Source organism: Cuculus canorus, chromosome 20 (genome assembly GCF_017976375.1).
Source record: "Cuculus canorus isolate bCucCan1 chromosome 20, bCucCan1.pri, whole genome shotgun sequence".
Taxonomy (NCBI): domain Eukaryota; kingdom Metazoa; phylum Chordata; class Aves; order Cuculiformes; family Cuculidae; genus Cuculus; species Cuculus canorus.
This window is the reverse complement of record NC_071420.1, coordinates 4689889-4714593: the sequence shown is the minus strand read 5'-3', so window position 1 is coordinate 4714593 and position 24705 is coordinate 4689889. Positions and strand designations below refer to the sequence as shown.

General features: G+C 48.8%; 1 protein-coding gene across 10 annotated transcripts in view; it reads right to left on the bottom strand.

The window, feature by feature from the left end:
• Nucleotides 1-98: 98 nt before the first annotated feature.
• NUFIP2 (nuclear FMR1 interacting protein 2) overlaps nt 99-24705 on the bottom strand; it is a 44902-nt gene continuing 20295 nt past the window's right edge. For 8 of the 10 annotated variants that reach the window (XM_054084731.1, XM_054084728.1, XM_054084725.1 and 5 more), the window contains 3 exons: nt 18376-20085; nt 9802-9834; nt 99-9262 (listed from right to left, as the gene is read on the bottom strand). In XM_054084731.1, coding sequence (XP_053940706.1) covers nt 9210-9262; nt 9802-9834; nt 18376-20085 — 1796 coding nt within the window. In that variant the 3' untranslated portion in view covers nt 99-9209. Of the gene's footprint in view, nt 9263-9801; nt 9835-18375; nt 20086-23507; nt 24194-24705 lie in introns of those variants that run through there. The other 2 variants (XM_054084724.1, XM_054084723.1) reach the window with 2 other exon arrangements.

The following is a 24705-nucleotide window of genomic DNA, read 5'->3' as shown; positions in this document are numbered from 1 at the left end:
TGCTCGTAGGGTTTCTGGCCAGCACTGCCAGGCCTGAGGGACCGACACAGCACCCCTGGGCCAAGGGACGCAAAAAAGAAAGTCACGCTGACACCCAGAAACTTTAAAATTTTTATTCAACAATTTACATCACTTATTGTCTGTCTTAACGTATTCGATCTACACAAATTTCTTTTTTTTTTTTCCTGATAAAATAATAAAATTTGGATAAATTTTGAAGACCTGTTGGTGCAGAATAAACAAAATTTCAGGTAACTTTTTTTCTTTTTTTAAACATTTAGTGTGAAGTATGACATCATTGGTAAAGATACATCATGCCATTACAGCTCATGGATATTACTTATCCTTACAGTCCGTGACATCACCCATTCCAGCGCAAGGGGCTGCGCCAGACACAGCTACAGCAGGTATTACACTAACTCCTCTAGCCACCCTCTCACGACCGGGAAAACGCCTACGTTTCCAGCTGAGCACACAGAGTGCATTAACCTAATTGGAAATACCGGGGAGGGGAGAAGAAAACACTACCTTTACCAATCTGTGTGGTCGCACACTACAACATCGACAACAAAGAGGGGCTGCCCCTCTCCGCGGGTCAGAGGTAATTCAGCTCCTGAGCAGGTAAGAGCACAACCCCTCGCGGCGATTTTAATACACACCAGAAAACCAAACGAAATGAGAACTTCTCAACCGGGGCAGGGGTAGGAGAGGTGACGGCTCCAGCCCCAGCTCGCAGTCGAAGCGCGCGGTTGTGTTCCGCACCGCCCTTAACACTGAAATATTCAGGGGAGGGGGAGAGAGGGGCATCCGTCCCCCCAGTAAACAAGTCGAGGACCTTCAGGGGCTCGCGAGCCACTGAAGGTGTGTAAGTACACGTGTGATGGTAGATAGAAAAGCAGCCCTGTTCTGTATGAAAAAAAGCTGTTAAGTTAGTACAAACTTCTGCCATGGTGAAGGGAACATGAGGAGAACGCTGTCAGGGTCCTTCTCCCATCACGAGATCCTGACCCTCCTGCACAAAGGCTCTGGGCTAAAGGAACAAGTTCCCAGAGGTGGTACCTGCAACTCAGTGCACCCAACTCAGGAACACAGAACCAAGACACAGCTCTCACCTGGAGACTGTGGGAGCCCTCCCTCTGCTCCAGCGGGCCATGAACTACAGCCCCTGCACAGGGACAGTGAGGAAGCCTTCCCTCCACCTCACAATGGGAACGCGCAAAGGTAGGAGTTCTCTTCAGTTCATTTTGCCGTTAGAAGCCTCAGGTTTGCTCACGCCCGCACCACACTGACCTCCACCCCTTCCTAAAGCTGCTTCACGTGGGGCCGAGTCGCGCGCTCCCTGTCCCCATCCCCGCCCGCACACCTGGCGGGATACCGGCGGGTACCACCACGCTTCCGACCAGAGAAAAAGGGCACTCATTCATCCGCCAGCACAAAGTGTATCTGAAACACACGCCAGCACACCCCGCTCCCTCCGATTCAATTACTAAAGTAGGCTCTTTAAAATAAAAAAATAATATATATATTTATATAGCTATACCGAGATACAGAGAAAGCAAAGGAGAGAGATAGGCTACTAAAAAAATCAAGAAGCGCCAGTTTTCTGCTACGGCTGTCAGCAAAGAACTGCCACCTTCCATCATACCCTCCGCGATGGTGAAGATAATGCAGGCAATGACAGCACAGGAATGCAAAAGAGGGCAGATAAGTCACTTCTGGTAATGAGACACAAATTAAACTTTCAAAACATGTGCATAGCTTTATTCATCTGCTTCAAACTAACCTTTTCACGGAGCTTCAGTGAAACCCGAGTGTGCAAAATGCATTTCTAAAAAATAATGCAAGCAAGCTTTCACATTTACAGTGGCAGAAGGACAGAAAAGACTCAGACAGGAATCACACATTAGGGGTGAGTGAATCGGGAGAGAGATGAAGAAACAAGGATTGCACAGCTTCGTATTCAGAGTCACTGACTGCAAACATAAGCATCTCTATTTCATTCAGGTTAAGCAAGGCATGTTTACTTCTCCTTTACAAACACACTGAGAAAACCCACAGTAACAAGAACCACAGCCTGGAAGGGAATAAATCCTCTGGGTAAGGGGACTCCCAGTGCCGCAGAAAGCCCTAACTCCAAAGCAAAGTCGGTTCCTGACCTTCACCTGTGTTGGCTTTGCAGGTAAAGCACCACAATGCTTATTTCTGTCTGCAGGAGAACAGCAAAGCAGCTTCTCAGCTTCTCTTTCTCTCCCTCCTAGTTACCCTCTGAAGTTGCAGCAAACAGCTTGTGTTAGGAAAGGAAAGGTGCCACCCTGCAGGACATCGTCCCCAAACTGTAAGACAGCCACTACACAAGCTTGAGCCCAAGTCTCATTTTGCTCTGATGGGTGACCGGGACAGTGACGAACCCTCGACTGTAGATGGGGCACAGTCATCGCGCTGCCAGCCACGAGCCTGGCCACGTCCCAGCAGCTCCCACACCCCTACGGACTCTCCTCAGCCAAGAGCACACACGCAAGGCACATTGAGTCAGGTGTACGCACACACACACGCGTGTGTGAAGGAGCAAACGCTGGCCCAAAAAAACCAATGCTGAATAAACTCATTAAACAGGCAGAGAGCTGGGGACTATGGTATTTACAGGCGATTTTCCAGGCAGTTGTAATCCCAAGCGTTTTTTCCTACATGACTTCGTTACTCTTCCCTCACTTTGCAGAGGTACTTTAGGATCTTCTACAAATAGTCAAGTAAATTCTCTTTCCCCTCCATAAACCTCTCTGTCACTGCACGCATCGCCCTGCATTGCTCCAGGTGTGACCCATGCAGACAAGAGGTTCTGGACCTGCCTCGTGCCACGTGGCGGCACCACCACAGGCTTTCACGCCATCAGGTTTTGGCGGAGTAGAAGACCTAGCTTCACTTTTTCCTTGGAAAACAGATGATTCTGGGCACCAACTGCTCCCCAGCACCCAAAGGCGGCTGGACAAGGAGCCTACAATTCCACGCTGCCAAGAGCATGGCAGCAAGGAGGCCGATCTCTAATACTGTTGGTTAACTTCACATTGCGATACAGCATGAAAGACCTTTTTGCAGAGATGAGCCACTTCCTTCCATAGCTAGATTCAAAGAGAAAACAAAAATACTAAAACTGGAGACGAGACAAGAGTCGATTGAGATTTTTCTACCTTACATGTTACTCGGGCATCTTTCCTGCACCACCAGCCATCGCGGAAGGAGCAGCCGAAACCCTCAGGGATTTGCACCGCCCTTCCAATAGCAGCTTAAGAAAAGGAAGGAGAGGAAAAAAAAACCAAAAACAAATAAAAATGCACAGTGTTCTCTCAAGTTAAGAGTTCTCCTTTGCTTGCGTTTGCATAGAAATTCCCGTAGGTCAGCACCAAAATTCGGTACACCCCGCTCCGACACCCCGGCTTCTACCAGTGCCCGCGCTTCCCGCAGTGGCTGTGTTACAGGAGGGTTCGACGACCCGCAAGGGGAACGACATGGTCAGGTCAAAAAAGTGCATCACACATTCTTGATTTTCAGGGTTACTTATAGCAGCAGCAGCATTAATCCAAGACAATGAACAGTTGTAGATTCATTCTTAAAATGCAGCAACACTTAATGAAATGTCTTCGAGGAAGGTCATAAGAGGGTCCTTCTCAAAAGGATAAAATGAAAATCTGACTATTCAATATAGACAAAAAGGAGATAAACCAAAAAAATTAAAGACACAATCTTATTTACATTAAAAAAAAAACATTCTTGTTAAAATATCTTTACAACACCTAAGCAAAAAAATACGTATTTAAGAATAAAGCAGAAACTCCTAAAGCAGTATCCATTTTTGGAACCCTTATTTAGCACCTGAGGAAAGACCATATGGAAAGCAGACAGGGTTTTTTTTTGTTGGGTTTTTGTGTGTTTTTTTTTTTTTAAGAAAACTGTAAGTTGTGTTTTTGCTGAACGCTTGTATGTTTGCAGCACACAAGTTTCATACCACAGAAAGAAATGAACTAGTTGTTTTTTTTTTTTTCTTCTTTTTAAAGATACTCTACTCGTTAATAAGGCTGTAGAAAAGGGATACTGCTATCTTACAAAATGGCTTTAGAGCTCTGGACATGTTATACGAAGCTTTCTGGTTAACAGTCAAGATAAACACAGCTCAGCAACCCCTGGGGAAAGCACAGGGATGAGTTTCGCTCCTGCCCCAGAACAGGGTGCAGGCCGACACCCCGGCAACGCCTCCAACGATCGGCCGCTGCGGATCTCCTGTGCTTTCCCATCCATCCACTGTTTTGGCATCGTGCTGCGAACGATGCCACTTGTGAGGATCTCGCGTGGGATACGAGGAAGCCAACCTTACCCTGTGGTGTAACACGGATTGTGCAAATGTCTAAAGCTCTGAAAGCTCTGGAAGGCAGCGCGTCCAGCAGCACCAAGATCTGCTCCTTCAGACCAGCCCAGGTTCCTGCTCCCCAACTACTTGCGCTAGGGTTTTTTTCACATGGAAAAAATGCTCTCGCGGTGGCCAAACCAAGGATTTCCATGGCTTCTTCGGCGGCTCCACCACGCTAGCACTCCTCCTGCCTCACGCACTGGCGTGGAAAGTGTAGCAGCTTTAAACTATGTGTAGCCTTGTTCCCTCCTCTCCTGACTGACCTCAACCATCTCCCTTGTAAACAGCCTCTGTAAGGAAAGCAGACCACTACAGATGTATAGACAGAAAAAGCTTCTAGGGATGAGACTCCTGAAAGCTTCAGACACGATCGCAATTTACTGAAAACGCTGAATCTAAAGCAAAATCTGAGCGTGCAGGACAAAGACCAGCGGTTCTCAAACACGGCTGTGAATGCCACCACTCCCCAATGTCCCTGAGGTCACCCACCGGCCTCCTCTGGGAAGGACGCTATTGTGCTACACTAACATTCTCTTGAAGGTGAAAAGCACGAATTACACACGCAACTGCTAAGACAACTTCCATCTCTCTTTTTTTTCCTTTTCCTAGCAGGAAGCGATTTTCCTTTCCGTTCAGCCAGACGGTCACCTCGCCACCCGCTCCCCACCACCGAATAGCTGGCATTATCGCAACCTAATGAGAATTGGGTTTTTCTTCCACATTTCAAAGTTCACAGCAGCTACAAAAGTGGGATTTGTGGATAGGAATGGGTGATGGTTTGAAATGGGTTAGCAACAGAAACCACACCCTGGAGCTATATCCACATTGTCAGAGAGACAAGAGATTTCTGACAATGAAAACAGGTTTCACAGACAACTGAAGTGGGTTTAAACAAAAACCAAACTCCAACCAAATCTTGAAAGCCATCACGTTGCCAATCCACCAGTCAGGTGGAAAGGGAGGGAGCAGAGAAGGTCCCTAAGCCACTGCTACTGGGAGCACGGAGCAGCTTTTAAACCATCTCTTGGAGCGGAGGAAACGCTCCCTGATCCACCAGAAAAAGCAAACCTGTGCTGGATCTGGCTGGCGGGACGCGCTCCTGTCTGTGTGCACAAAAGCCTGGACAAGGGATACTCCAGAGGACCTGCCAGCAGAGGAGGAGCGGTGGGGAAAGACCTGGAGAAAGGAGACAGCCCCTGCCCGCGCAGGAATCCTTACTCCAATGAAGAGAAAGCCTGGCAAGAGAACCAGAGAGAAGGGACTCATTGGACCCACAATGGGAACGGAAGTGGGATAGAAGCCTTACCCTGAATTAGTATCTTCATAGCTAATAAAAAAATAGGTCACGATTTCACCCTCAGCGCCACTTCCCAACGCGACACGTATTAAAGGGTTTTTGTTTTAAAACAGACTTTACTCAGTGTAATGAAAACAATGGCACAAATAAATACACGCTCGCTCTCCTCAACGCGAGCAAGATGCTCGCACACGCACCGCCGCCTCCTCGCCCCCCGCGCACACACGGACACCCTCGGGTGCAGACCCGGGAGGGAAGGCGGCTGCGCCCCTTCCCGGGCTGTATTTGGTTTATGCTACAGTACTAATACTCTGAGTCAAACAAAAACAAAACATGAGACTTATCAGTAACACCTTAGCATTATTTCAATGTGCTAAATTAGTCACAGCTCCATTTCAGGTTTTTTTTTTTTTGTTTTGTTTTTTTTTTCTTTTTTTTTTGTATAAGTTTACACAAAAATAATCAGAAAACAAATTAAATCTTAAGATATTTTTAATAAGTGCTCAGTAAAGAATTGTGTGAGGACTTCAGGGGACTGCAGATAGCGACAGGGCGTTACATGATGGCATGGGGAAATCTCTTCCACGGTCCTGCCTGGCTCTAAGCAATCATCTATCCAAGAAATATTGACAGGAGCTCAGAGAGAGGATTTCCTAACTGCTCGGTGCTGAGCACACGGAGACGGACAGACAGTGGGAGGGAGGACAGGCAGAAAGAGAGCAGAAAGGCGGCAAAGGTTGTTTCGGGGGCACCACCAGCAAGGGGCCACGAGGAAAAGCAGCAGGGATGAACATCAGGGGAAAAACCCACCCACCCATCACTCAAACTGTGTTTCATTGAGCACCGCTTTTGCTGTTTAGAGGATGGACTGGATTAGGCCAAGTCCTCAAATATACAGACTCGGATCTTTCTAAAAGAACAGGGTCAAGTTCAGGATGGGTTATTGCTGCTCAGCTTTCGCAGCGCCAGCCCCGAGCACAGATCCGGGGGTCCCAGGGCAGTGCAGACCTCAGGGAAGCAAAACAGGGTTTGGTTTTGTCTTTTTTTTGTCTTTTTTTTTTTTTTTTCTTTTTTAATGGAACCCAGCCCTTAAGGCGACAAGTGACTACACAAGGCAAATAAATACACAGCAGAGCCTTAAAGCCAGTAAAACAAACTGGAAAGTTTGCCATCAGCCTTCAACTTGTTGAAAATCATAATAATAATAATAATAATAAAAGAAAGAACATTTCCTCCACCTTAATTTTCCCAGTCCCACCGTCCAGTTTGTTCAACACTTTAAAGCTCAGGAATGCCCCCCGCTCTTCCACAGCGGAGCTGGAGGCGATTCCGACTTTTGGCAAGCAGTTGGGAGACTTGACAGAATTCAAAAGAGGAACGTCAGGAGGACTGGATGTCGGGCACATCTGTAAACATGTTATACAGCTGCAAGTTACAGTTGATAGGTGAAACAGAACTATTTGCGACTGGCCAACCACACACGTCTGAACCTGAACTGATACAACACATGGTTACTATATAGTATCCCACTACGGCATTATACTATATAGTATTTTATACATAAAATGGAGCAGGCAATCCATAGTCAAACCTTTAAAACTAGAGCGTGGCGGAAAGCTAGCAATCTTACAAAAGGTACAGAATTAAGTTGCATTGTCCCACCATGAACCTAAGCGTCTCATTCAGGAACAAATCTGATTAAAAAGAATAAAAACAATTAAAAAACGCATGCTACATACTCCTAGTTAACCAAAAAAAAATAAAATAAAAAAAAAAGAACAAAACAACACAACAAACAAGTGGATAAATCTAAGCACAAGGGGGAGGCAAAAGTTTCAGGCTTATCTGCTTCCCGTAATGCCCCGTGGGGTCCAGTTTAATTTTAGGAGACAGCAGACGGTGCTGGCCCTGTTGCCCAGAGCAGCCAGTGTTCACCCATGATGAACACTGTTATGTGTGGGGCTCTGGCGGGTCTGTAAAACCCATTTTTACTTCATTCCTCACTTGCTTTTGCACTGGACCCTGTGAACTTTCCACCTTTTAAAAAACCCAGAACAACTGCCGGACCCCAGCGTGATTTGGACGCACTACAGGCTGCAACGGGACAGAGTGGGTGACGCAGCCGCAGCCCGCTCTAATGTTGCTGCCAGGAACCTTTCCTTCCCTTGGGATCTTTTTTTTTTTTAAAAAAAAAATTTTTAAATTATCATTTTCATTCCTAAGTCCTCCATTTTTTTGTAATAAAATAGATTTTTATTAAGAGATAATCAGAAGCAGAGCCCGGAAATACACAGACTGCATTAAAATATAAAAGAGCATTTCCAACGGGCAGGTGTGGGACGCCCAGCCCTTGGCGTTCTACGGACAAATGGAAAAGGATTCAAATTCCCATTTTTCTTTGTGGGTTTTTTTTCCTAAATTTTTCTTTTTTTTTTAATTTTTTTCTTTTTTTTTTCTTTTAAGAGAAAATAATAACTCAAGAAGGGTGAAAGTTAGCAGAACTCAATTCCTCTTCAGTTTTCCAATGAAAATGGGAAAAAAATCCGGCACATTTAGTGTTAGAAGACAGACAGAGCGGATACGAAGCACCTACATTTGAAAGCAGAAGATACTTAATTTTTTTTTTTGCTCCCAGTAATACCAAGGCATTAAACTGCGGGAACAGTAGGTTTTTGTTGGGTTTTTTATGCCTAAACAGATTGCTTATTTTTGCATGTTGTCTTTTAAAATGAAAGAGCTCTTCAGTTGCAATAGTCCAATGTGTAACCGGAGCCAGGTCAACTGTGTGACGTCACCATGCGTCCTAGAACTGCAGTATTCCCATCTTTTCCCCCAGCAGGATGATGCTTTAAGACAATATCCCCAGCACAGGACTGGTTGCTTTACTCCTGGCAAAACATGCGGATTAGAATTCTCTGGATAAAAACAAGAAACTCGGCAAACTTCAAGGCGTTTCTCCAGCATTCAATGGAAAACAAAAACAAAACAACACCAAATCGGGGAGGTGGAAGGGCAAAGGGAGATGAAGGATGGTGGCTCATCCCGATTTCCCTGTGATTAGTGTGTCACTACAGTCACAGAACGAGAAACAGAAACCTTGTCAAGCGGAAATGCCTCTCCAGTGGGTTGCTGTTGCCCATCTAGACGGACAGCAGGAACTTTAGAACCGGGCTTGTAAATCGAGTCTGTATTCGTTAATCACTTGCATTCACTCTTTAAACAAAAACAAAACAAAAAGAACGAAAAAAAAAAAAGATCTATTCAGTACCGGAGATTAAATAATCACGTGTGTAGTCTCGTGGAAATAAATTTTCAGATTCCTTAAGAAGTCTAATTACTTTCAGTTGCCATTTTTAAATAACTATATATATATTTGTATATATTATCCTGTGATTCTAGTTATGGTTCCTCTGCTGCGCTGAAGATTTAGAAGGAGCATAAAAGCCTTTTGTCCCCTATGAACAGCACAAATGCTGCAGAAAGGTTAGAACAGGCAGTCTTGTCTTGCTACCTTCATTGATCCGGGCGATCCATGGCTTCATCGTAAGTGATTATCCTTTTGGGATCTGGAAAGAAAGCAAAACGCTAAGTTTTCATCAAGCAACTGTCAGGACCTGTGGCTGGAGATACCCAGAAGAGATCTGCAGAGTACTCAGGCATTAACCAACTGGTCCATAGGTCCCCTGTGTACGTCCCACAAAGCCGTGCTCAGGCCCATTACAGCCCTGGGCATCTCCACTACTGCTCTTCCCACAGGATAACACGGACCATCTTCACAAGTGAATTTGTGGGGACACACCAGAATAGAAACCTTAGGTTTGGGTGTGACACCCAACACCAGAAACAGAAGCAATTATTGTACACACGAGGGCAGACTCATTAAATCTACTCTGACACTGGTTTTATTGCTCTTCTAGAGACCCTGCTTCTCTCTGAAGCCCACACCATTCCAGGAAAACTTACTATGCTCAGTGACCAAACGCAGGCCATGAAGAGTTGAACTCTGGCATCTCTGGACACCAAGACAACCTGCTCTAAACACCCACCCCAACAGACCAAGCAGGACAGACCAACTTGGTTTATTAATTCTTTCCGATATCCTTACCTTGCTTCTGCAAATTCCAAACCGATTCCATTTCTGTGAAAGCAAAACGAGAAGACCATTATTATTACGCAGATTTATGCTGCCATTTAGAGACAACTCCAAACATGTTTTTATTTCCTGAGTGTGGCACCACACCAGAGCAGTTGTGCTGAGGCTTTTGGACAAAGCCAGCTCCATCCTGTCCGGCTGCACAGCTCCAACGCAGCCCACAGCACTGTCTGAATCCAACATGAATGATCCAGCAATAAAAGGCAAAGACGGCTGTAACATGGTCTTAAGGGTCAGATGGCCAAACTGAGCATCAGGAGTGTCATTGCCATACTCCACTCCTATACAACTCAATCTGACTTCAGGCTTTACTACTCCAACTCCAACACTGCTTCACTCATTACAGCCTCAGCAAGCAGCCCGGAGAGATGATTTTTACAAGCTGATGCTTAGCGTGTGTGAAATCAGAACTGCTGGACAAAGTGAGTTTCTCATGGTTCACAGCATGCATCTGCTGAAGCACGCCACACAAAGATTACTCTGCTAACATCGCTGCAGAACTGCTGTCAACGTATCAGCCAAGAATAAGGTGCGACGCTCCAGACACCCGGCTGCCTGCTTGGCTTGCAGCTCTTTCATACAATCACAGAATGACAGAATGGTTTGGGTTGGAAGGGACCTTAAAGATCACCCAGTCCCACTCTCTGCCATAGGCAGGGACACCTCCCACTGGATCATGGGCTCCAAGCCCCATCCAACCTGGCCTGGAACCCCTCCAGGGATGGAGCAGCCACCACTGCTCTGGGCAACCTGGGCCAGGGCCTCCTCATCCTTACCAGAAAACATTTCTTCCTAAAATCTCATCTCAATCTTCCGTCTTTCAGCTGAATACTGTTCCTCCTCATCCTATCCCTGCACTCCACGGATCAAGAGCCCCTCCCCAGCTTTTCTGGAGCCGCTTTCCATACTGGAAGCTGCTCTAAGGTCTCTCCACAGCCTTCTCCTCTCCAGGCTGAACAACTCCAGCTCTCCCAGCCTGTCCTCACACAGGAGGTGCTCTAGCCCTCGGATCATCTCCATGGCCTCCTCTAGACTTGCTCCAACAGATCCGTGTCCTTTCCCCAGTTTGCCTCTACAACACTAAAGACAAACAAACCCTCCCCAATTCTCGCTGAAAGAGCACGCACTTTTTTTTTTCCCTGAGCAATAACAAAGTCAGATGCTCTTTTCACTGACACTAAGAAACAGAAGGCTCTTCTCTTTAAAACATCCCCAAAATTAAGTCACATCTTTAGAGACCTATTTAAAATACCTACAGTTAGTCACGATCAAGGAGGAATTTTGTGAGCTAGAATATTTACAAAAACACCAACTGTACCCTGCACCTAAGTGTAAGAGAGAAAATAACAGACAAGGAGCATTTAGTAGGAACAAAACCTGCACAAACAATCTTTAAAGCCTCCCTTCTGCCAGAGAAGAGGAGGGGGACAGGACCTTGGTAGGGGATAGGAAAGAAGAATGGCAATGGATTATTAAGCTACACAGTACGAGCAGCAAAGCACAAACCAAGGTAACAAGAAAACTAACTGGCACGGGAAAGGAAGAAGAAACCCTACAAAACTCCCAGCCTCAGCAGGACGAGTGTCAAATACCACCTTGATCAATCGCTTGCATGTTCGCATCCCTTCTCCAACCCTTCATCTCTCCTTTGTCCGCTACCATCCAAAGTCCTCTGCGGCAGGGAATTGCATGTAAATAAGTATTGCCAGCCCTCTTTGCACAATTAAGTCTCTTGTAAGAAAGGCCCTGACAAACTTTTACAGGGTCTGTTATGTTTGTGTCACTATAACAAAAACACTTCGCTCTTTCGTCAGGGGAACCCCAAGTTCTTCAGGAACGAGCCCCGAACACCCTCAGGGACATAAACAAGGGACCGACTCCCTAACCCCTCAGATGTAGATTCCCCAGTAGTAAATCAAACCAGCTATTACAATTACCTCCAGCAGAGCTGGTTTTCCACTCAGTGAAGTCAGGTGCATCATTTCCTAACAGCTAAGGAAAAGCACTTACGTTAACAGCCTTCCCTAAAGGCAGGGGTCAGAAAACTACCCTTAAGTTGTTGGTTCCTCTGCATTAGAACAATGTTAGAGCAGCAAACACAAGGCAGAGGTTGAAGTGCTGCCCGCTACCATATCCCTGTGCAAAACATCATGCTTTCTTTTCCACTTCCATCTGCTTTTAACTTCATCAGCCACCACAAGAAAGCCACCTGCAAATATTAAGATGTGCCTGACAATGAGATAAGACAGCGAAATACTCTCAAAAACCACCAAGAAACTTAAAGCTGAAGAAATTCTGTAACAAAAAGAAACAGGAAAAAAAAATCCAACCTTTTCAGATTTTAAATAATCTTCCTCCTTCAGCAAAAAGAGGCAAGAGAGAAGGTGGTGTAAAGTGTCCTGTGAATCCCAAATACCTGGATTCTTTGGCTGGCAGACACACAGCCTGACAAGTCTACAAAACCAAACAGCATCAGCAACTGGCTGTAACACTGACTGCTAGTGAACATCTGCCATCAGAAGAGCCGGGGCAAGGTCCTCCTTGGCCAGCAGCACGCAGATACAGGGTAGCACATTTACCAACTGAAACAACTTCACAGAGGGGAAAAAATATAACTTGGGCCAACTGCAACGCAGAACAAGGGAAAAAAAAGGTTTTCCTTGAATCTTAAGATGGGATTTTACGATTTATTTTGCTTTACTTGGTAATATATCAGAGCGAGTTTTCCTCACGGAAATAGGGTGAGTTACAGGCTGTGGTATCCTGCGCTGATCCCAAGTGCTGTGACACCTAACAGAGGTTGGACAGAATGCAGTGAGTGACCCAGCAGTGCGGCAGAGCCACTGCTGTCCGAGCCCCAGCTCTGACAATCGAGACAGCAAGCACATGGTTTGAGTGGAAGAAAAGACAGTCCCCAGGAGTTGGTCATGTTAAGAGGCCTCAAACCTCCTTCCTTCGCTTCAGGGACTTCTTTTCTTGAGCCCACTTTCCCTAGATAAAGCTTCCAGGGCGAGTTCCAAGCTAGAACTCTTACCATTGCCTACAGAAAAAAGGGTGTCCTCAATAAGAGTTTGACTCCACCTCCCTGTGGTGCCAACCCCAAATCCAGCATTTCTGCTTTCCAGAGAAGAAGAGGGTCAAGTAACTTCCAGTACTAAAAGGGTCCCATAGGACAGCTGGGGAGGGGCTCTTCATCAGGGAGCATGGGGATAGGACAAGGGGGGAACGGTTTTCAGCTGGAATAGAGGAGATTGAGATGAGATCTTCGGAATAAATGTTTTGCTGTGAGGGTGGGGAGGCCCTGGCCCAGGTTGCCCAGAGCAGTGGTGGCTGCCCCATCCCTGGAGGGGTTCAAGACAGGTTTGATGGCACTTTGAGCAACCTGATCCAGAGGGATGGAATTGGATGGGCTCTAACGTCCCTTCCAACCTGAACCATTTTATGATTCAAGACCTGATCAACAGAGAAGGCCCAGCACTTCCAAAACAGGACAGGCAACCAACGCAACCTCTTTCTCAGTAGACTCCAACCCAGCTGGAGAGAACGGCATCAAACCCTTGTACAATTCAACACCAAAGCCAGCCCTGCTCCAAGCCAGGGCACAACGAGGTCACCTTCCGTGCCCCGTCTAACCTCATGACTTTCAGGATTTTTTGCAATTAGGCTTGTGGTTTGCTAAGGAATTGCTGACAGCCGCAGCCACATCCACCCAATGAGCTCTAAGGAGAGGAACCAAGTTTTCTGGGCAGCATCCCTGAAACAACGGGTTGGTGAGGAAGGCTTTGATGTCAGCAGACTGAGGCCCATTCTGGTGAATTGTGGCAAGATTCCTCCTAGGCCAATAAACTTTATAGCAGGACTGGTACATAACCTTGAAGGGGAAAGAAGTCTTTCTGCCATAACTTGTTAAGACTGGCACTTTTACACACAATTTCCTTGGTAAAGAGGCTGGCCCTTGCAAGCAGAAGTGCCTGCACAACGCCACGGTGATAGTTCTTCGTCATTAATAATCTAACATAAACTGACAATTGTCCCTAAAATGAAGAGCTTAAAAAAAACAAATAACAAAGAGGGACCATCCTCGCCTGGTTTTTCTGTTTCTCCTCTGCAGGACACAATGATTAAGTTAGGGGATTGCCCTGGAAACAAAGCGAAGATTAAAAATTCAATGCTGTGGAGACTCATTGCTGTGCCAAGTACACGGAACTCATCTTGACAACTGGAAAAGGCAGAGACTTGAGGGAGAATTAAATTAGCTTTTGCCCCACAGCCCAAGCCCCACAAGACCAGCAGCAGCAGACGGAGCTCTAACCCCTTCCCACCAAGGGGGATGGGAAACGGAGGCTTTTTTTTTTTTCCCCTCTCTCCTGATGTAAAGGATGAAAATTGCTGAATTCACAGCTCTGCTATTTCTTCTGACCCAGTTCACCATTCCGGCAAATGCCACTCCTAGCTGGCCCACGCTGCCGTGCTCTATTTTCCATGCTGCTCTTCTGCTTCTTCACACAAGCAGAGATGCTAGTACAGCTGAGAGGCTGGAAAGGAACAAAAGCAGTGGTACAGGCAGAAACTTGGTGGCAAGACAGAAAGTGGGAAACACTGCAGTTTCCTCTCCTCCACTGATGTGGTCTTCACTGCTGTGCAGCCGAACTGGAGACCTTGATTAGCTGCTTTTTGGCTAATGACAAGCAAACTACTGAGCTCCCCACCATGAAGCTGGTATGGCAAACACAAAGCCAGGCATTAGTGAGAGACAGAGCCCTTCCTGGAAGCCTGCAACTGCAAATACACCATGAAATGCTGCAGAGTGTTGACATTATTCCAATATGAAACATTTCATCCAGCTGTCTTTAAAAGGAGGACTAAAGCAGTAAGAAGATCCTGATTTCAACAGAAGTAAAGCTGAGATACACCCAGCTTCCTCTTTCTGAAGGGCCAAAAAGATCTGTGAGGAGCAGTTTTACCTCCAAAAGATGAGGATTTTGGCATTGTCACACCAAGGCACGAGTTCAGTTCTAACCTAGACAGGGACAATGTCCCTAAACAAGAGCATCGCTCCTTCTTGGTCCTTCCAGTCTCCCACACTAAGCTACCATCCCTGCCTCCAACCACAACAGCTCACCAGAGCTAGACTAAATGACATCTACCTTCTAAATCAGGTCCGTCACCTGTGAGGGCTTCAAGGCACCGTCACAAACACCAAGTGGCACGGCCTGTTAATGAAGGCAGCCCCGCTGAAGGATCACTTTTTACAGTTAAGCAGATCAGACGATCGTGAGAGTCTTTCTGCCCTTTAAAAAGACAAAATAAAAGCAAGGCACAGAGCAGGGGCACAGAGGAACCAGCTCAAAAAGCATCCAAGAGAAGAACAGGTGGGTGCATCACCAGCCTTGCCAGTGTGTTCCCAGTGCCCTGACTTCTGGGGAAAAAGCAATCTGGGCGCACACAAACAAGGACAGCTTCTTCCACTGCAACCTCGCTCGGCTCTGCAGCTGCCCAGCCCTACACCTCTACACCCCAGCACGGCCCTACCAGCAAGCACGCTGCTGCAGTGGTTTGAACAGGATTGCTGTACCAGAGCCAGCCCACCCTGGTGCTCACTCCTCCATCCATCCCTTCCTAGGGAAGCTGTGAAGCAATTACAGTCTATAATGCCCCTTGCAGTCACTGGGCAAACCCTGCATAGGAAAGCCTGGTTTGCTGGAACAAAGCTACTGAGTAAGCTGGAGGCTTTCCCACAGCCTATTTACAGTCCAAGATGAGGATCCACATAACCTGATTACAGCCACAAACAGTGCAAACAAGTGCAAGCTTGTGACAACCAGGTCAACGCACTGTGTCTGCTTATGCCGGAGCCCATTCCTCACTGGACACACAGAGCTTCACCCTTGCACCATTGGTAGCTCACATGGAATTGCTCCACACTGAGGAGCCCAGGGCAGAGACCTCTCTGATGCTCTGCGCTCACCCCTGCCCTTGCCCTGCAATCCTTTCTCTTTGTGTCCACAACCCTGGAGGGAGGGCAGCTTTGAAGATCAAACTATTGAGACTTTGCTCAAAAGCAAACAGATCGATCTGAAGAGGGAGAAGTTCACCCTCCTCTTGAAATCAAAATCAAACAGTCTGAGGATCCAGCTACCCAGGAACCTTAACACCAGCCCAGGCAAACCTGCATGCTCTACTGAGAGGAGGGGAAGGCAGCTTGTGAAAAATAGGCAAGTGAAATTGTGCCTTTCGTGTTGCAGAGGAACTGGTTGGCTACAGGAGCAGGACCTCAGGCAAACAGCCCAAGACAAATGGAGAGAACAGTGTGGGAATTAACCACTGCACTGCAAACACACTCTGGCAGCTCTGCGTTCTAGGCATTCCGGAGTACACTGTGCCACAGGAGCTCACCCGCGGGGCTCCGACTGCAGAACCACAGCCAGGAAGTGGGGGGACAGCATTTTCCACCTGCATGGGGCAGAGCAAGGCACCGCTCCTCCCAAGCCCCCTTACCCAAACACACCAAGGTGGACTTGAACAGACACAGAAATGCATCATCATCACTACTGATCTCCTGCTTTGTAAACCAGCTATAACACCTGAAGACTAAGTAGGAGAAAGACAGGCTCAAGCTGTTTGGAGCACCTCTATGCATTAATGATAACACTGATCAGAAACATCCATCATCTTTCACCCCCAAGTAACACCTTGAAGTCGGCACAGACACAGCTTGAAAAATAATCAGCACAGAGGAGCGCTGGGGCAGGAAAATCACAAGGGTGTTTGCTCCGGATGCTCATAGAAGAGCATTCATGTGCAGAAGCACGGAAAGAACAGAAAACAGCATTTTCAAGAGTGCTTTAGGTGCCCATCCTTGCCACTGGATGTAATGAACTCGGGTGTTTAGATTTAAACCAGGCAGACTTTGAAGTTAACACCTCCTCAAGAGGACATGGGAAGGGAGTGTTCTTTATTTTCCTGTTGTTCCCATTGTTTTACTGGGGTCTGTCTTTCACACAGCCGGTGAGAAAGGGAGAGCTGATGAGTCCTGCTGCGGCTGCACAAAGCTGCTCTGCCACGACACATTCAGGCTGACCAAAACAGAAGGGATAAACTTAAGTGCTAGAAAAACTTGTGAACCGTTAAGAGAAGAAGGACTGCCTAGGACTTGTACCACACTGTGCTTTCTGGCAACCTGTTTTCTGATGAGAAACTGGCATGTAGGCTGCAGGCAGAGAGAAGAAACAGGAACAGAAAGCTTGAATAGACTGAGTAGAAGGTAGAGGACCCAGATAAAATCGATTGATGAATGCAGTCCTCGGGGATACAAAAGCTTAAAATGTTAACATCGTGAGAGTGAGGTGACCTGGAATAAATATTTGGAGTTATTATTTTTAAATGCCTGGGCTTGCTGTTACTAAAGAAAGGCATCTACGTTTCTGTATGCTTTACAGAGTTTGTGAACAGGTAATTTAAGAGCTTTACCATGAGTAAAAACAGCAAATATGCCAACATTAACCAAATACCAACCCCTATGCAGAGGCATTATCCACATTTGTACAAAAGATTAATGTCACCTTTTTCCCTTCAGGGTAAGGGGATGCAGGGAGAGAGAAGGGGGCACAAATAAAAAAGGAACTGCCTGTGTTCCTCAAGGGAAGGTAGCACCGTGCCAAAAGGGAACACACAAGCAGGCTCCTGGCAACACTGAGCCAGGACCAAAAGCCAAGAACTGCCACAAGACTCAGAGCTGCTGTGGCTGAGGCTGAAGCAGAAAGCAAGCCATCCCACAAGCTTCCCTCTCTTCGTTCCAAGTTTAAAGCGTCTGTATCGTGTTTGAGTCATTTCAGTCTCAAAAAAACAGGAAAAGAAGGAGCTGGACTACAAAGGGCTCCATGAAAGCAATAAAATCATCTGAAAGATTTGGGCTACAAAGACAATGAGAGAATTCAATCTGCAGCTTAAGAAGAGTTGATAAGCAAAGATTCATCTTGCTGCTGCCATAATACTCCAGAAGGGCAGGGGAAAAGTGTGTGTGTGGGTTTTGCTTAGAAAAATAAAGTAAGTCACGCCATGAAAAGCCATAGGAATAATTTTTTCCTTCCTTCAAAGCCATGATTTCACGGCCTGATCTGCCCAGGGGAGAAGCTGCAACACTTTGGTGGTAGAGGTGTAAGTACAGACTACGAAGTCTTTTCAGCAACAGAAAATCACCTCAAAGCTGGAAAAAAGCAGGCAATCCTACATATTTAACTCCTTCCAATGCTGAGATGCTCAGGAGAAGCTGCTCTTTGCCTGTAACACACGCTAGCTAAGTATCATCCCTCCCAACATCACTTATGCTTATACCTCTTAACATCAATTACACAAGCATTTGAATAACTTTCCCAAACCGTTATCTCCATTAGAGATATGCAAGCAAAAAAGCTCATTTTTAAAACAATCAGGATTGCTGTAAGGAATAGATCAGGTTAGAATATTGCACTTAAATAAAACAAAAATGAGAAGAGAGTGCCCTTAGGCAGCAATTGAAGCCATTACCTTTAGTGTGATATAGAATAGCAGCCCTCAGGTCAAAAGAACCCCAGCTATCTTTCCTTTCTAGGCCTCTCTGGTACCTCTGTTCTTTGGCGGAGGCTAGCAAATTGTTCGTAGGAGAGGCCAGAGGATTCTCTACTTCATAGTCTTTTGAAAGAAACACTAAAGCACCTTGGCTACCGGCATCTGCCTTTTGTAGGTCACCTGTGTGATGCGACTCCAAAGCTAAGACACCACCCTCCACAGCAGTCCCAGGCTTAAGAATAGCACTAAGAATTTGAGGGCTAGTCCGTTTATCCAGCTCATAAGCCTTAGGAAACACAGGTTGTTCAGTTCCTGAGGGACTGATTTCAGCACATTGTGAAACCAAAGTGGCAGGATATTCCCCTTGAAATGTCACTTCCATTAACTGATTATCCGCAGATTTCCCCACGACAGTTTCAGGCCCAGCACTGGGCTCGTTGATGAAAGACAAGCCCCACTGATTCTGGAAGATATCTCCCAGGTTCTGCTGATTGGTCTGCGATGGGAAATCGACTTGCGCTGCACCCAGAAGCACAGTTTGCATATTTGAAGGGTAGATAAAAAGGCTAGATTTCTTTTGTTCGAGAGCCGTCGAAGCTGTACTCGCATCCTGGGGTGCTGACTCGGAGGAGGCAGATGGGACAGTACTAGCAGTGGTTGGGAGCAGTGGCTGGGTCCCTAGGGAATACACGCTTCCATCGGTCCCTGCTAGAATCGGCCCATTGGAGAAGCTAGCAGAAGTAACAGATTTCATAGCAGACATAGGGACCTGGGAGAGTCGACTCGATGTTTGGGCCTGAGTTTCCCCAGCAGATGATGAAGATGACGAAGATGACGTGGATGGCGTTTGGGCTGCTTTGTTAAGGTTTTCTTTAACTTTACTTGCATAACTTATTTTGGGAACAATTTTAGCACTGCTGTTGTCCACTGGAAACACTGGGGGTGGTTTAAATAAGGTCCATGAGTCCTCTTTAGACGTAGCTGACGACACATGCTTCCCTTTGGGCCGGTCATCAAACTTCTTGCTGCTAATCCCAGGTTTGGCATCAGAGTTTTTTCGCTGTACATCCCCAAGCCCAGGCTTTCCCCGGCCTGCTCCACCAGCCCCAGCCTCGTATTTCCAAACAGGCTTAGTATTTTCAATTCGGTTCCCCTTCTGTTCACTATAATCAGGCTTGAAACCCTCAAGTTCCTGTTTTAAGGTTGGTGCACTGACCTCCTGCTGCATTATTTTGTCCTGTACTAGATTCAAGTTCTCACAACCCTTGGCACTGTTGCGCCTGCCTTTCCTCTTTTTAGGCGTAGTATATCCACTCTCGGAGCCGCTACCATCATTATCGGCCCCTTTGCCTACGTAGCCATTCGTGATATAGTTAGAATTATTGGTTACCACGCCGTTTGGAATAGACACTCCCTCTGGCTTGTCTGAGGTCTGGCTTTCTCGAAGTTTATTTTCAGAGGACTTCTCATTCTTTTTGTCCACGCTATTTTTCTGAATGAAGTTCTTGGGTTTGATTCCAGCTTTCCCCAAAGTGCTGGCCTTCACAGTCTGCTTTGAGGTGACGTTAGTGTCTACGAGCTGCTGGCTGCCATTAGGTACCCTGGATCCGGGGGTGGTGGTTTCATCAGCGCACAGGCCCTTTAATGACACTTCTCTTTCTCCTGCGTTACCATTTAGCTCTCCGTAGCCTAGAAGAAAGCCAAAAACAACAAAGGCAAGAATTAGAATGTGAAATGTTCAAACTTGTGACTGCAGAAAGCTGTAATCAGCCCCAAATGTATCCAGTGTCCTCAAGCAGACATTTTACAATAGGAAAACACCTAGCCTGACAGAGAAAAGCACATGCTTATTTGCTGGAAGCCACAGCAAGAAGGTTTAAGCAGAAAGTACCGGCGGCCACTGACTCTCAGAGACAACACGGTGATGTATAGAGAACAAAACAAAGCAGAAGAATATAGATACTACGTAAGGAAAATATACTGTACTAAACATCACTGGCAAGCCAGAGAGCTATTTCATCAGCTACTATTTCCAGGTCACACAGAGGAAAAAAAATTAACTCCCAAGATGCTTCAAGACAGAGGGATCTGCTGCCTTTGCTACAAGATTCATTGAAGTTCAGAATCCAGACTGTGAACCAGGGCCAACTCCTGCCACCTCCATCAGCTCCCAGGCCCACACCATCGGCAGCCCTCCTGCCCACCCTCTTCCCAAACACCAGCTCCAGTGACAGGGGGGAAAGGAGAAAAAAAAAAAGCCCTTTTCCAAAAGGACCTGTGAAAATCCAGTTGGAATTCGCATCTCCTCACTTCATTTCAAAATAGCAACCAACACCTCCCCGCACGTGCTCTTCAGCTCTGGAAGGGTGATAAAACCGAGCATTAACGCATCCCTGCAAGCACCCTTCACTACCGCTGGCAACTGGCTCCTCTCTCCTGCTCTGTGAAACGTCAGCACCTCAGAGTCCCAGCACCATGCTGAGACCTGAGCACAGCACCTGCCAAGGGCTCCAGCCCATCAAAGCCTGTACATCCAGCTCCTTTTGGCTTCTCAAGCTCATTGCAAGGCCTTGCGGTTCTGAAGGGAATCTTGAGAGCACAATTCAAGCAGAGCTGGGAGCCAGGATAGTCCAGACTGAGCCACCTCATCCTTTATTTTTAATCTCTGGCCAGAGAACTATTGCTTTTGAGGAGCTCAGTTACAACGCATCCAGAGAAGTCCTGAAGCCCCACTGAGAGATAGGAAGAGCACGCTGTGCCCAGCTCAACAAATCCCCATGCAGGCGGAGGAAAGGGATTCCCTCCTATGGCACCCGCTTCTCTGGGAAGAGCCCTAGCCTCACTCCTCCTCTGACTCATCCATTCTCCTTTCCCAGGGTGGAAAGCCTCACATCTCCCACAACAACTGACCCACCTAAGCCTTCATCTCCAGCCACGGTGCCCAAGCACAGCACTCTGAGCACTTCAGGTTGAAAAGGAACATTGTTGTTGTTGCTGATGCTGTTGGAATTAACTGCTATCCCAAAAGGCTACGCTGGAGCCTCAGATGTCTCGCAGATGTAACTGCTCAAGTCCTGTGCGAGTCGGGAACACAAGAATCCTTGTAGGAATCTCTACAGAAATTCCACAACTGAGTTAGCTGAGAGGGATCAAAAAGGATTTTACTGCACACAAGTATGTGTAACCACCACAACTTCCACTATAACTTCCAAATACACTGTTAAGAATATCAAACACGAATATTTCACCAAGGAGCAAACTGATGGGATGGGATTCTTGGCTGAGTCAAGGACTAAGAATTAAGTATTCCAGAGGAAGCCTTCTCAACGTGTTAGAGCTGACCTTGTATGACTCAAGACTCCTGACACCACTTGTTAATGAAACAAAACAATCAGAGTGGTCACAAGACCATTGCAGATGAGGAGTGAAAGAATAAAATGAAGAACAAAATCCATTTCAGTAAGTCGGTGTGTCAGCAGTTTCTAGTTCCAATTTTCAAGCATTCACAACTCAGCTGCCTGAGTTTTCTCCAAACCAATGTTTGGCACAGCTGGCTCTGGCCTGGACACAGAGGTGCCGCCACCAGAATTCAGGGGAGGAAAAGGAAAGGACATCAAAATGAAAGGGTGAAACATCTGTGAGCTTCACCAGTGGCTCCATGGCTGGAAAGGGAGGGGGTCCGAGTGCAGGCACATTAAACCCAGAGTGCTGCAGACGGTGACATGACTGCTCGACTTATTTTTGCTCAGGAACTTATTTTAGCGTGCAAATGCTCCAGTCCCTCCCAAGGCCCAGCTCCAGGGGCTCCATCCTGGCTGATCCCCAGCTCCAGGCCCAACCTGAGCTCCGGTTCCCAGGGGCTCCTGGCTAATCTTGAGCCCTGGCTTCCAAGGCTCCGGTGCCTCCTGAACCCATCTCAAGCCCTGGCTTCCAGGGGCTCCATCCCAGCTGATCCCTGGCTCCAGGCTTTCCCGAGCCCCAGCTCTGAGGGGCTCCTGGCCCATCTCAAGCTCCAGCTCCCAGAGCCTCCAGTGCCTCCCAGGCCCGTTCTGAGCCCCAGCAGCTCGGGTCTCCATCGCAGCTGATCCCCAGCTCCAGGGGCTTGGGCTCTCGCGAGCCCCAGCTCCCAGGGACCCTGGTCACTCCCGACCCCCGGCTTCCACGGCCTCCATCCCGGCTGAGCCCCGGTTCCAGGAGCTCCGGTCCCTCTCGCCCGGTTATGTAAATGGGAATTCCAAGGAAAGCAAACAACGGCAGCCAGATCCCGGCCGTTCCCGCAGCTCCGCGCTGCTGCTGCTGCCCCCGGGATGGAATCGCTCGGGGCGCCGCGGCCCCAGGAACGGGGCGGGGGGTGTCGAGAGCGGCACCCCGTGCCCCGCCACCGGGACCGGGCAGCAGGAGGAGGAGGCCGAAGGCCCCGCTCCCCCCGGCCGGGCCCCTCCGCCTTCCCAGCCCCACTCATTTTCATCCCCCAATGTTTTGATCCCGGTCCTGGGCGCGGGCGGGGAGAGGGCGAAGGAGGAGGACGAGGAGGGAGAGACGAATGAGACGGAGGAAAAGGAGGAGGGAAAGGAGGAGAAGAAGGAAGAGGCCAAAGCCCCCGCTCTCGCCGGACGGCCCCCTCCGCCTTCCCTGCCCCATTGATTTTCATCCCCCAAGGTTTTTATCCCCTTTCCGGGCGCAGGCGGGGAGAGGGAGAAGGAGAGAGAGGCAGGAGAAGGAGGCAGAAGGAAAAGGAGAGGGAGGGAGCAGGAGGAGAGGGAGGCAGGAGGAGAGGGAGGCAGGAGGAGAGGGAGGCAGGAGGAGAAGGCAAAGGAGAGGGAGGGAGAAGGAGGAGAGGGAGGCAGGAGGAGACAGGAGAAGAAGGAGGCAGGAGGAGCAGAAGAAGGAGAGGGAGGCAGAAGGAGAAGCAGAGGCAGCAGAGGCCTCACCCCGCGCCCCCCGCCCCGGCCCGGCCCCACGTGCCCGCGCGCCCCAACATGGCGGACAGGAAGCGGCCCCGGCGCGCGGAGAAGCTTCCAGCCGGGCCGGGGGAGGCGGCGGCGGCGGAGGAGGAGCAGGGCGAGCCCCACCGCCGCCGCCCCGCGCCGAGGGCACGGTCCCCGTCCCACCTGCTCTCCGCTTCGGCGCGTCCTGGTGCTTGTGGTCGTGTCGGAGCGGCGGCTTGGGCTGGGCTCGGCCGTCGGGCGGGTGGTGGTGGTGGTGGTGGCTGTAGTAGTAGTAATGGTGGTGGTGGTGGCTGCTGTGGTGGTGGGGCTGCTCCTCCATGGGGGGCGGCTGAGCGGGGCCGGGCGTCTGTGGCTCTGTATGTATATATGTGTGTGTGTGTGTGTGTGTGTGTGTGTGTGTCGTGCGCGCTCTCGCTGCTCGGGGCCGTGCGGCTCCGGCGCTGGGGAGGCGGTGGAATGGCAGCGCCCGCCCTGCGCCCGGCGAGAGCCGCGACCGCCCCCGCCACGCCCCGCACCGCCAATCGCGCCAGCGGCGCAGAGCGCGGCGCAAACCACGCAAACGGCGCAGCGCCACGCGGCGGCGCGACTAGCGCAGCCAAACGCAACATACGTAGCGCAACGCAGCCAATGTAGCTCAACGCAACCGACGTAGCGCAGTGCAACCGACACAGGGCAACCGACGTAGCGCAGCGCAACCAACGTAACGCAGCGCAACCAACGCAGGGTAGCTCAGCGCAACCAAAGCAGGGTGGCTCAGCGCAAACGACGTAGCTCAGCGCAAGGCGAGCAGCGCAGCGCGGCGGAAAGGGAAGCGGGCGGGGCGGGCGGAGCTCGCGCGGGGAGGGCCCTGCCCGGCCGGTCCCGGGCGTTCCTGATCATCCCCTTCCCGGCCCTTCCCCGGGGCGGCGGGCAGGTGGGGTTGAGCTGCTGGACGGTGCTGCCGTGCCTCCACCGCCCCGATCCCAGCAAGCGCGGCCACGGAGGAGCCATCTGTCTCTCCTCTCTCTCTCCCATCTCTCCCATCTCTCTCCCATCTCTCCCTCTCTCTCCCATCTCTCTCTCTCTCCCATCTCTCTCTCCCATCACCTTCCCATCTTTGTTCCATCTCTCCCAACACTCTCCCATCTCTCCTTCCCATCTGTCCTATCACCTTCCCATCTTCGTCCTATGTCTCCCATCAGTATCTGCCATCACCCTCTCCCATCTCTCCTTCCCATCTGTTCCATCTTTCCCTCCCATCTCTCCTATCGCTTTCCCATCTTCCTCCCATCTCTCTCACGGCCCCTCTCATTTCTCCAATGCTCTCCCACCTTTGTCCCATTGCTCTCTCCCGTTGCTCTCCCTGTGCTGAGTCAGCCCC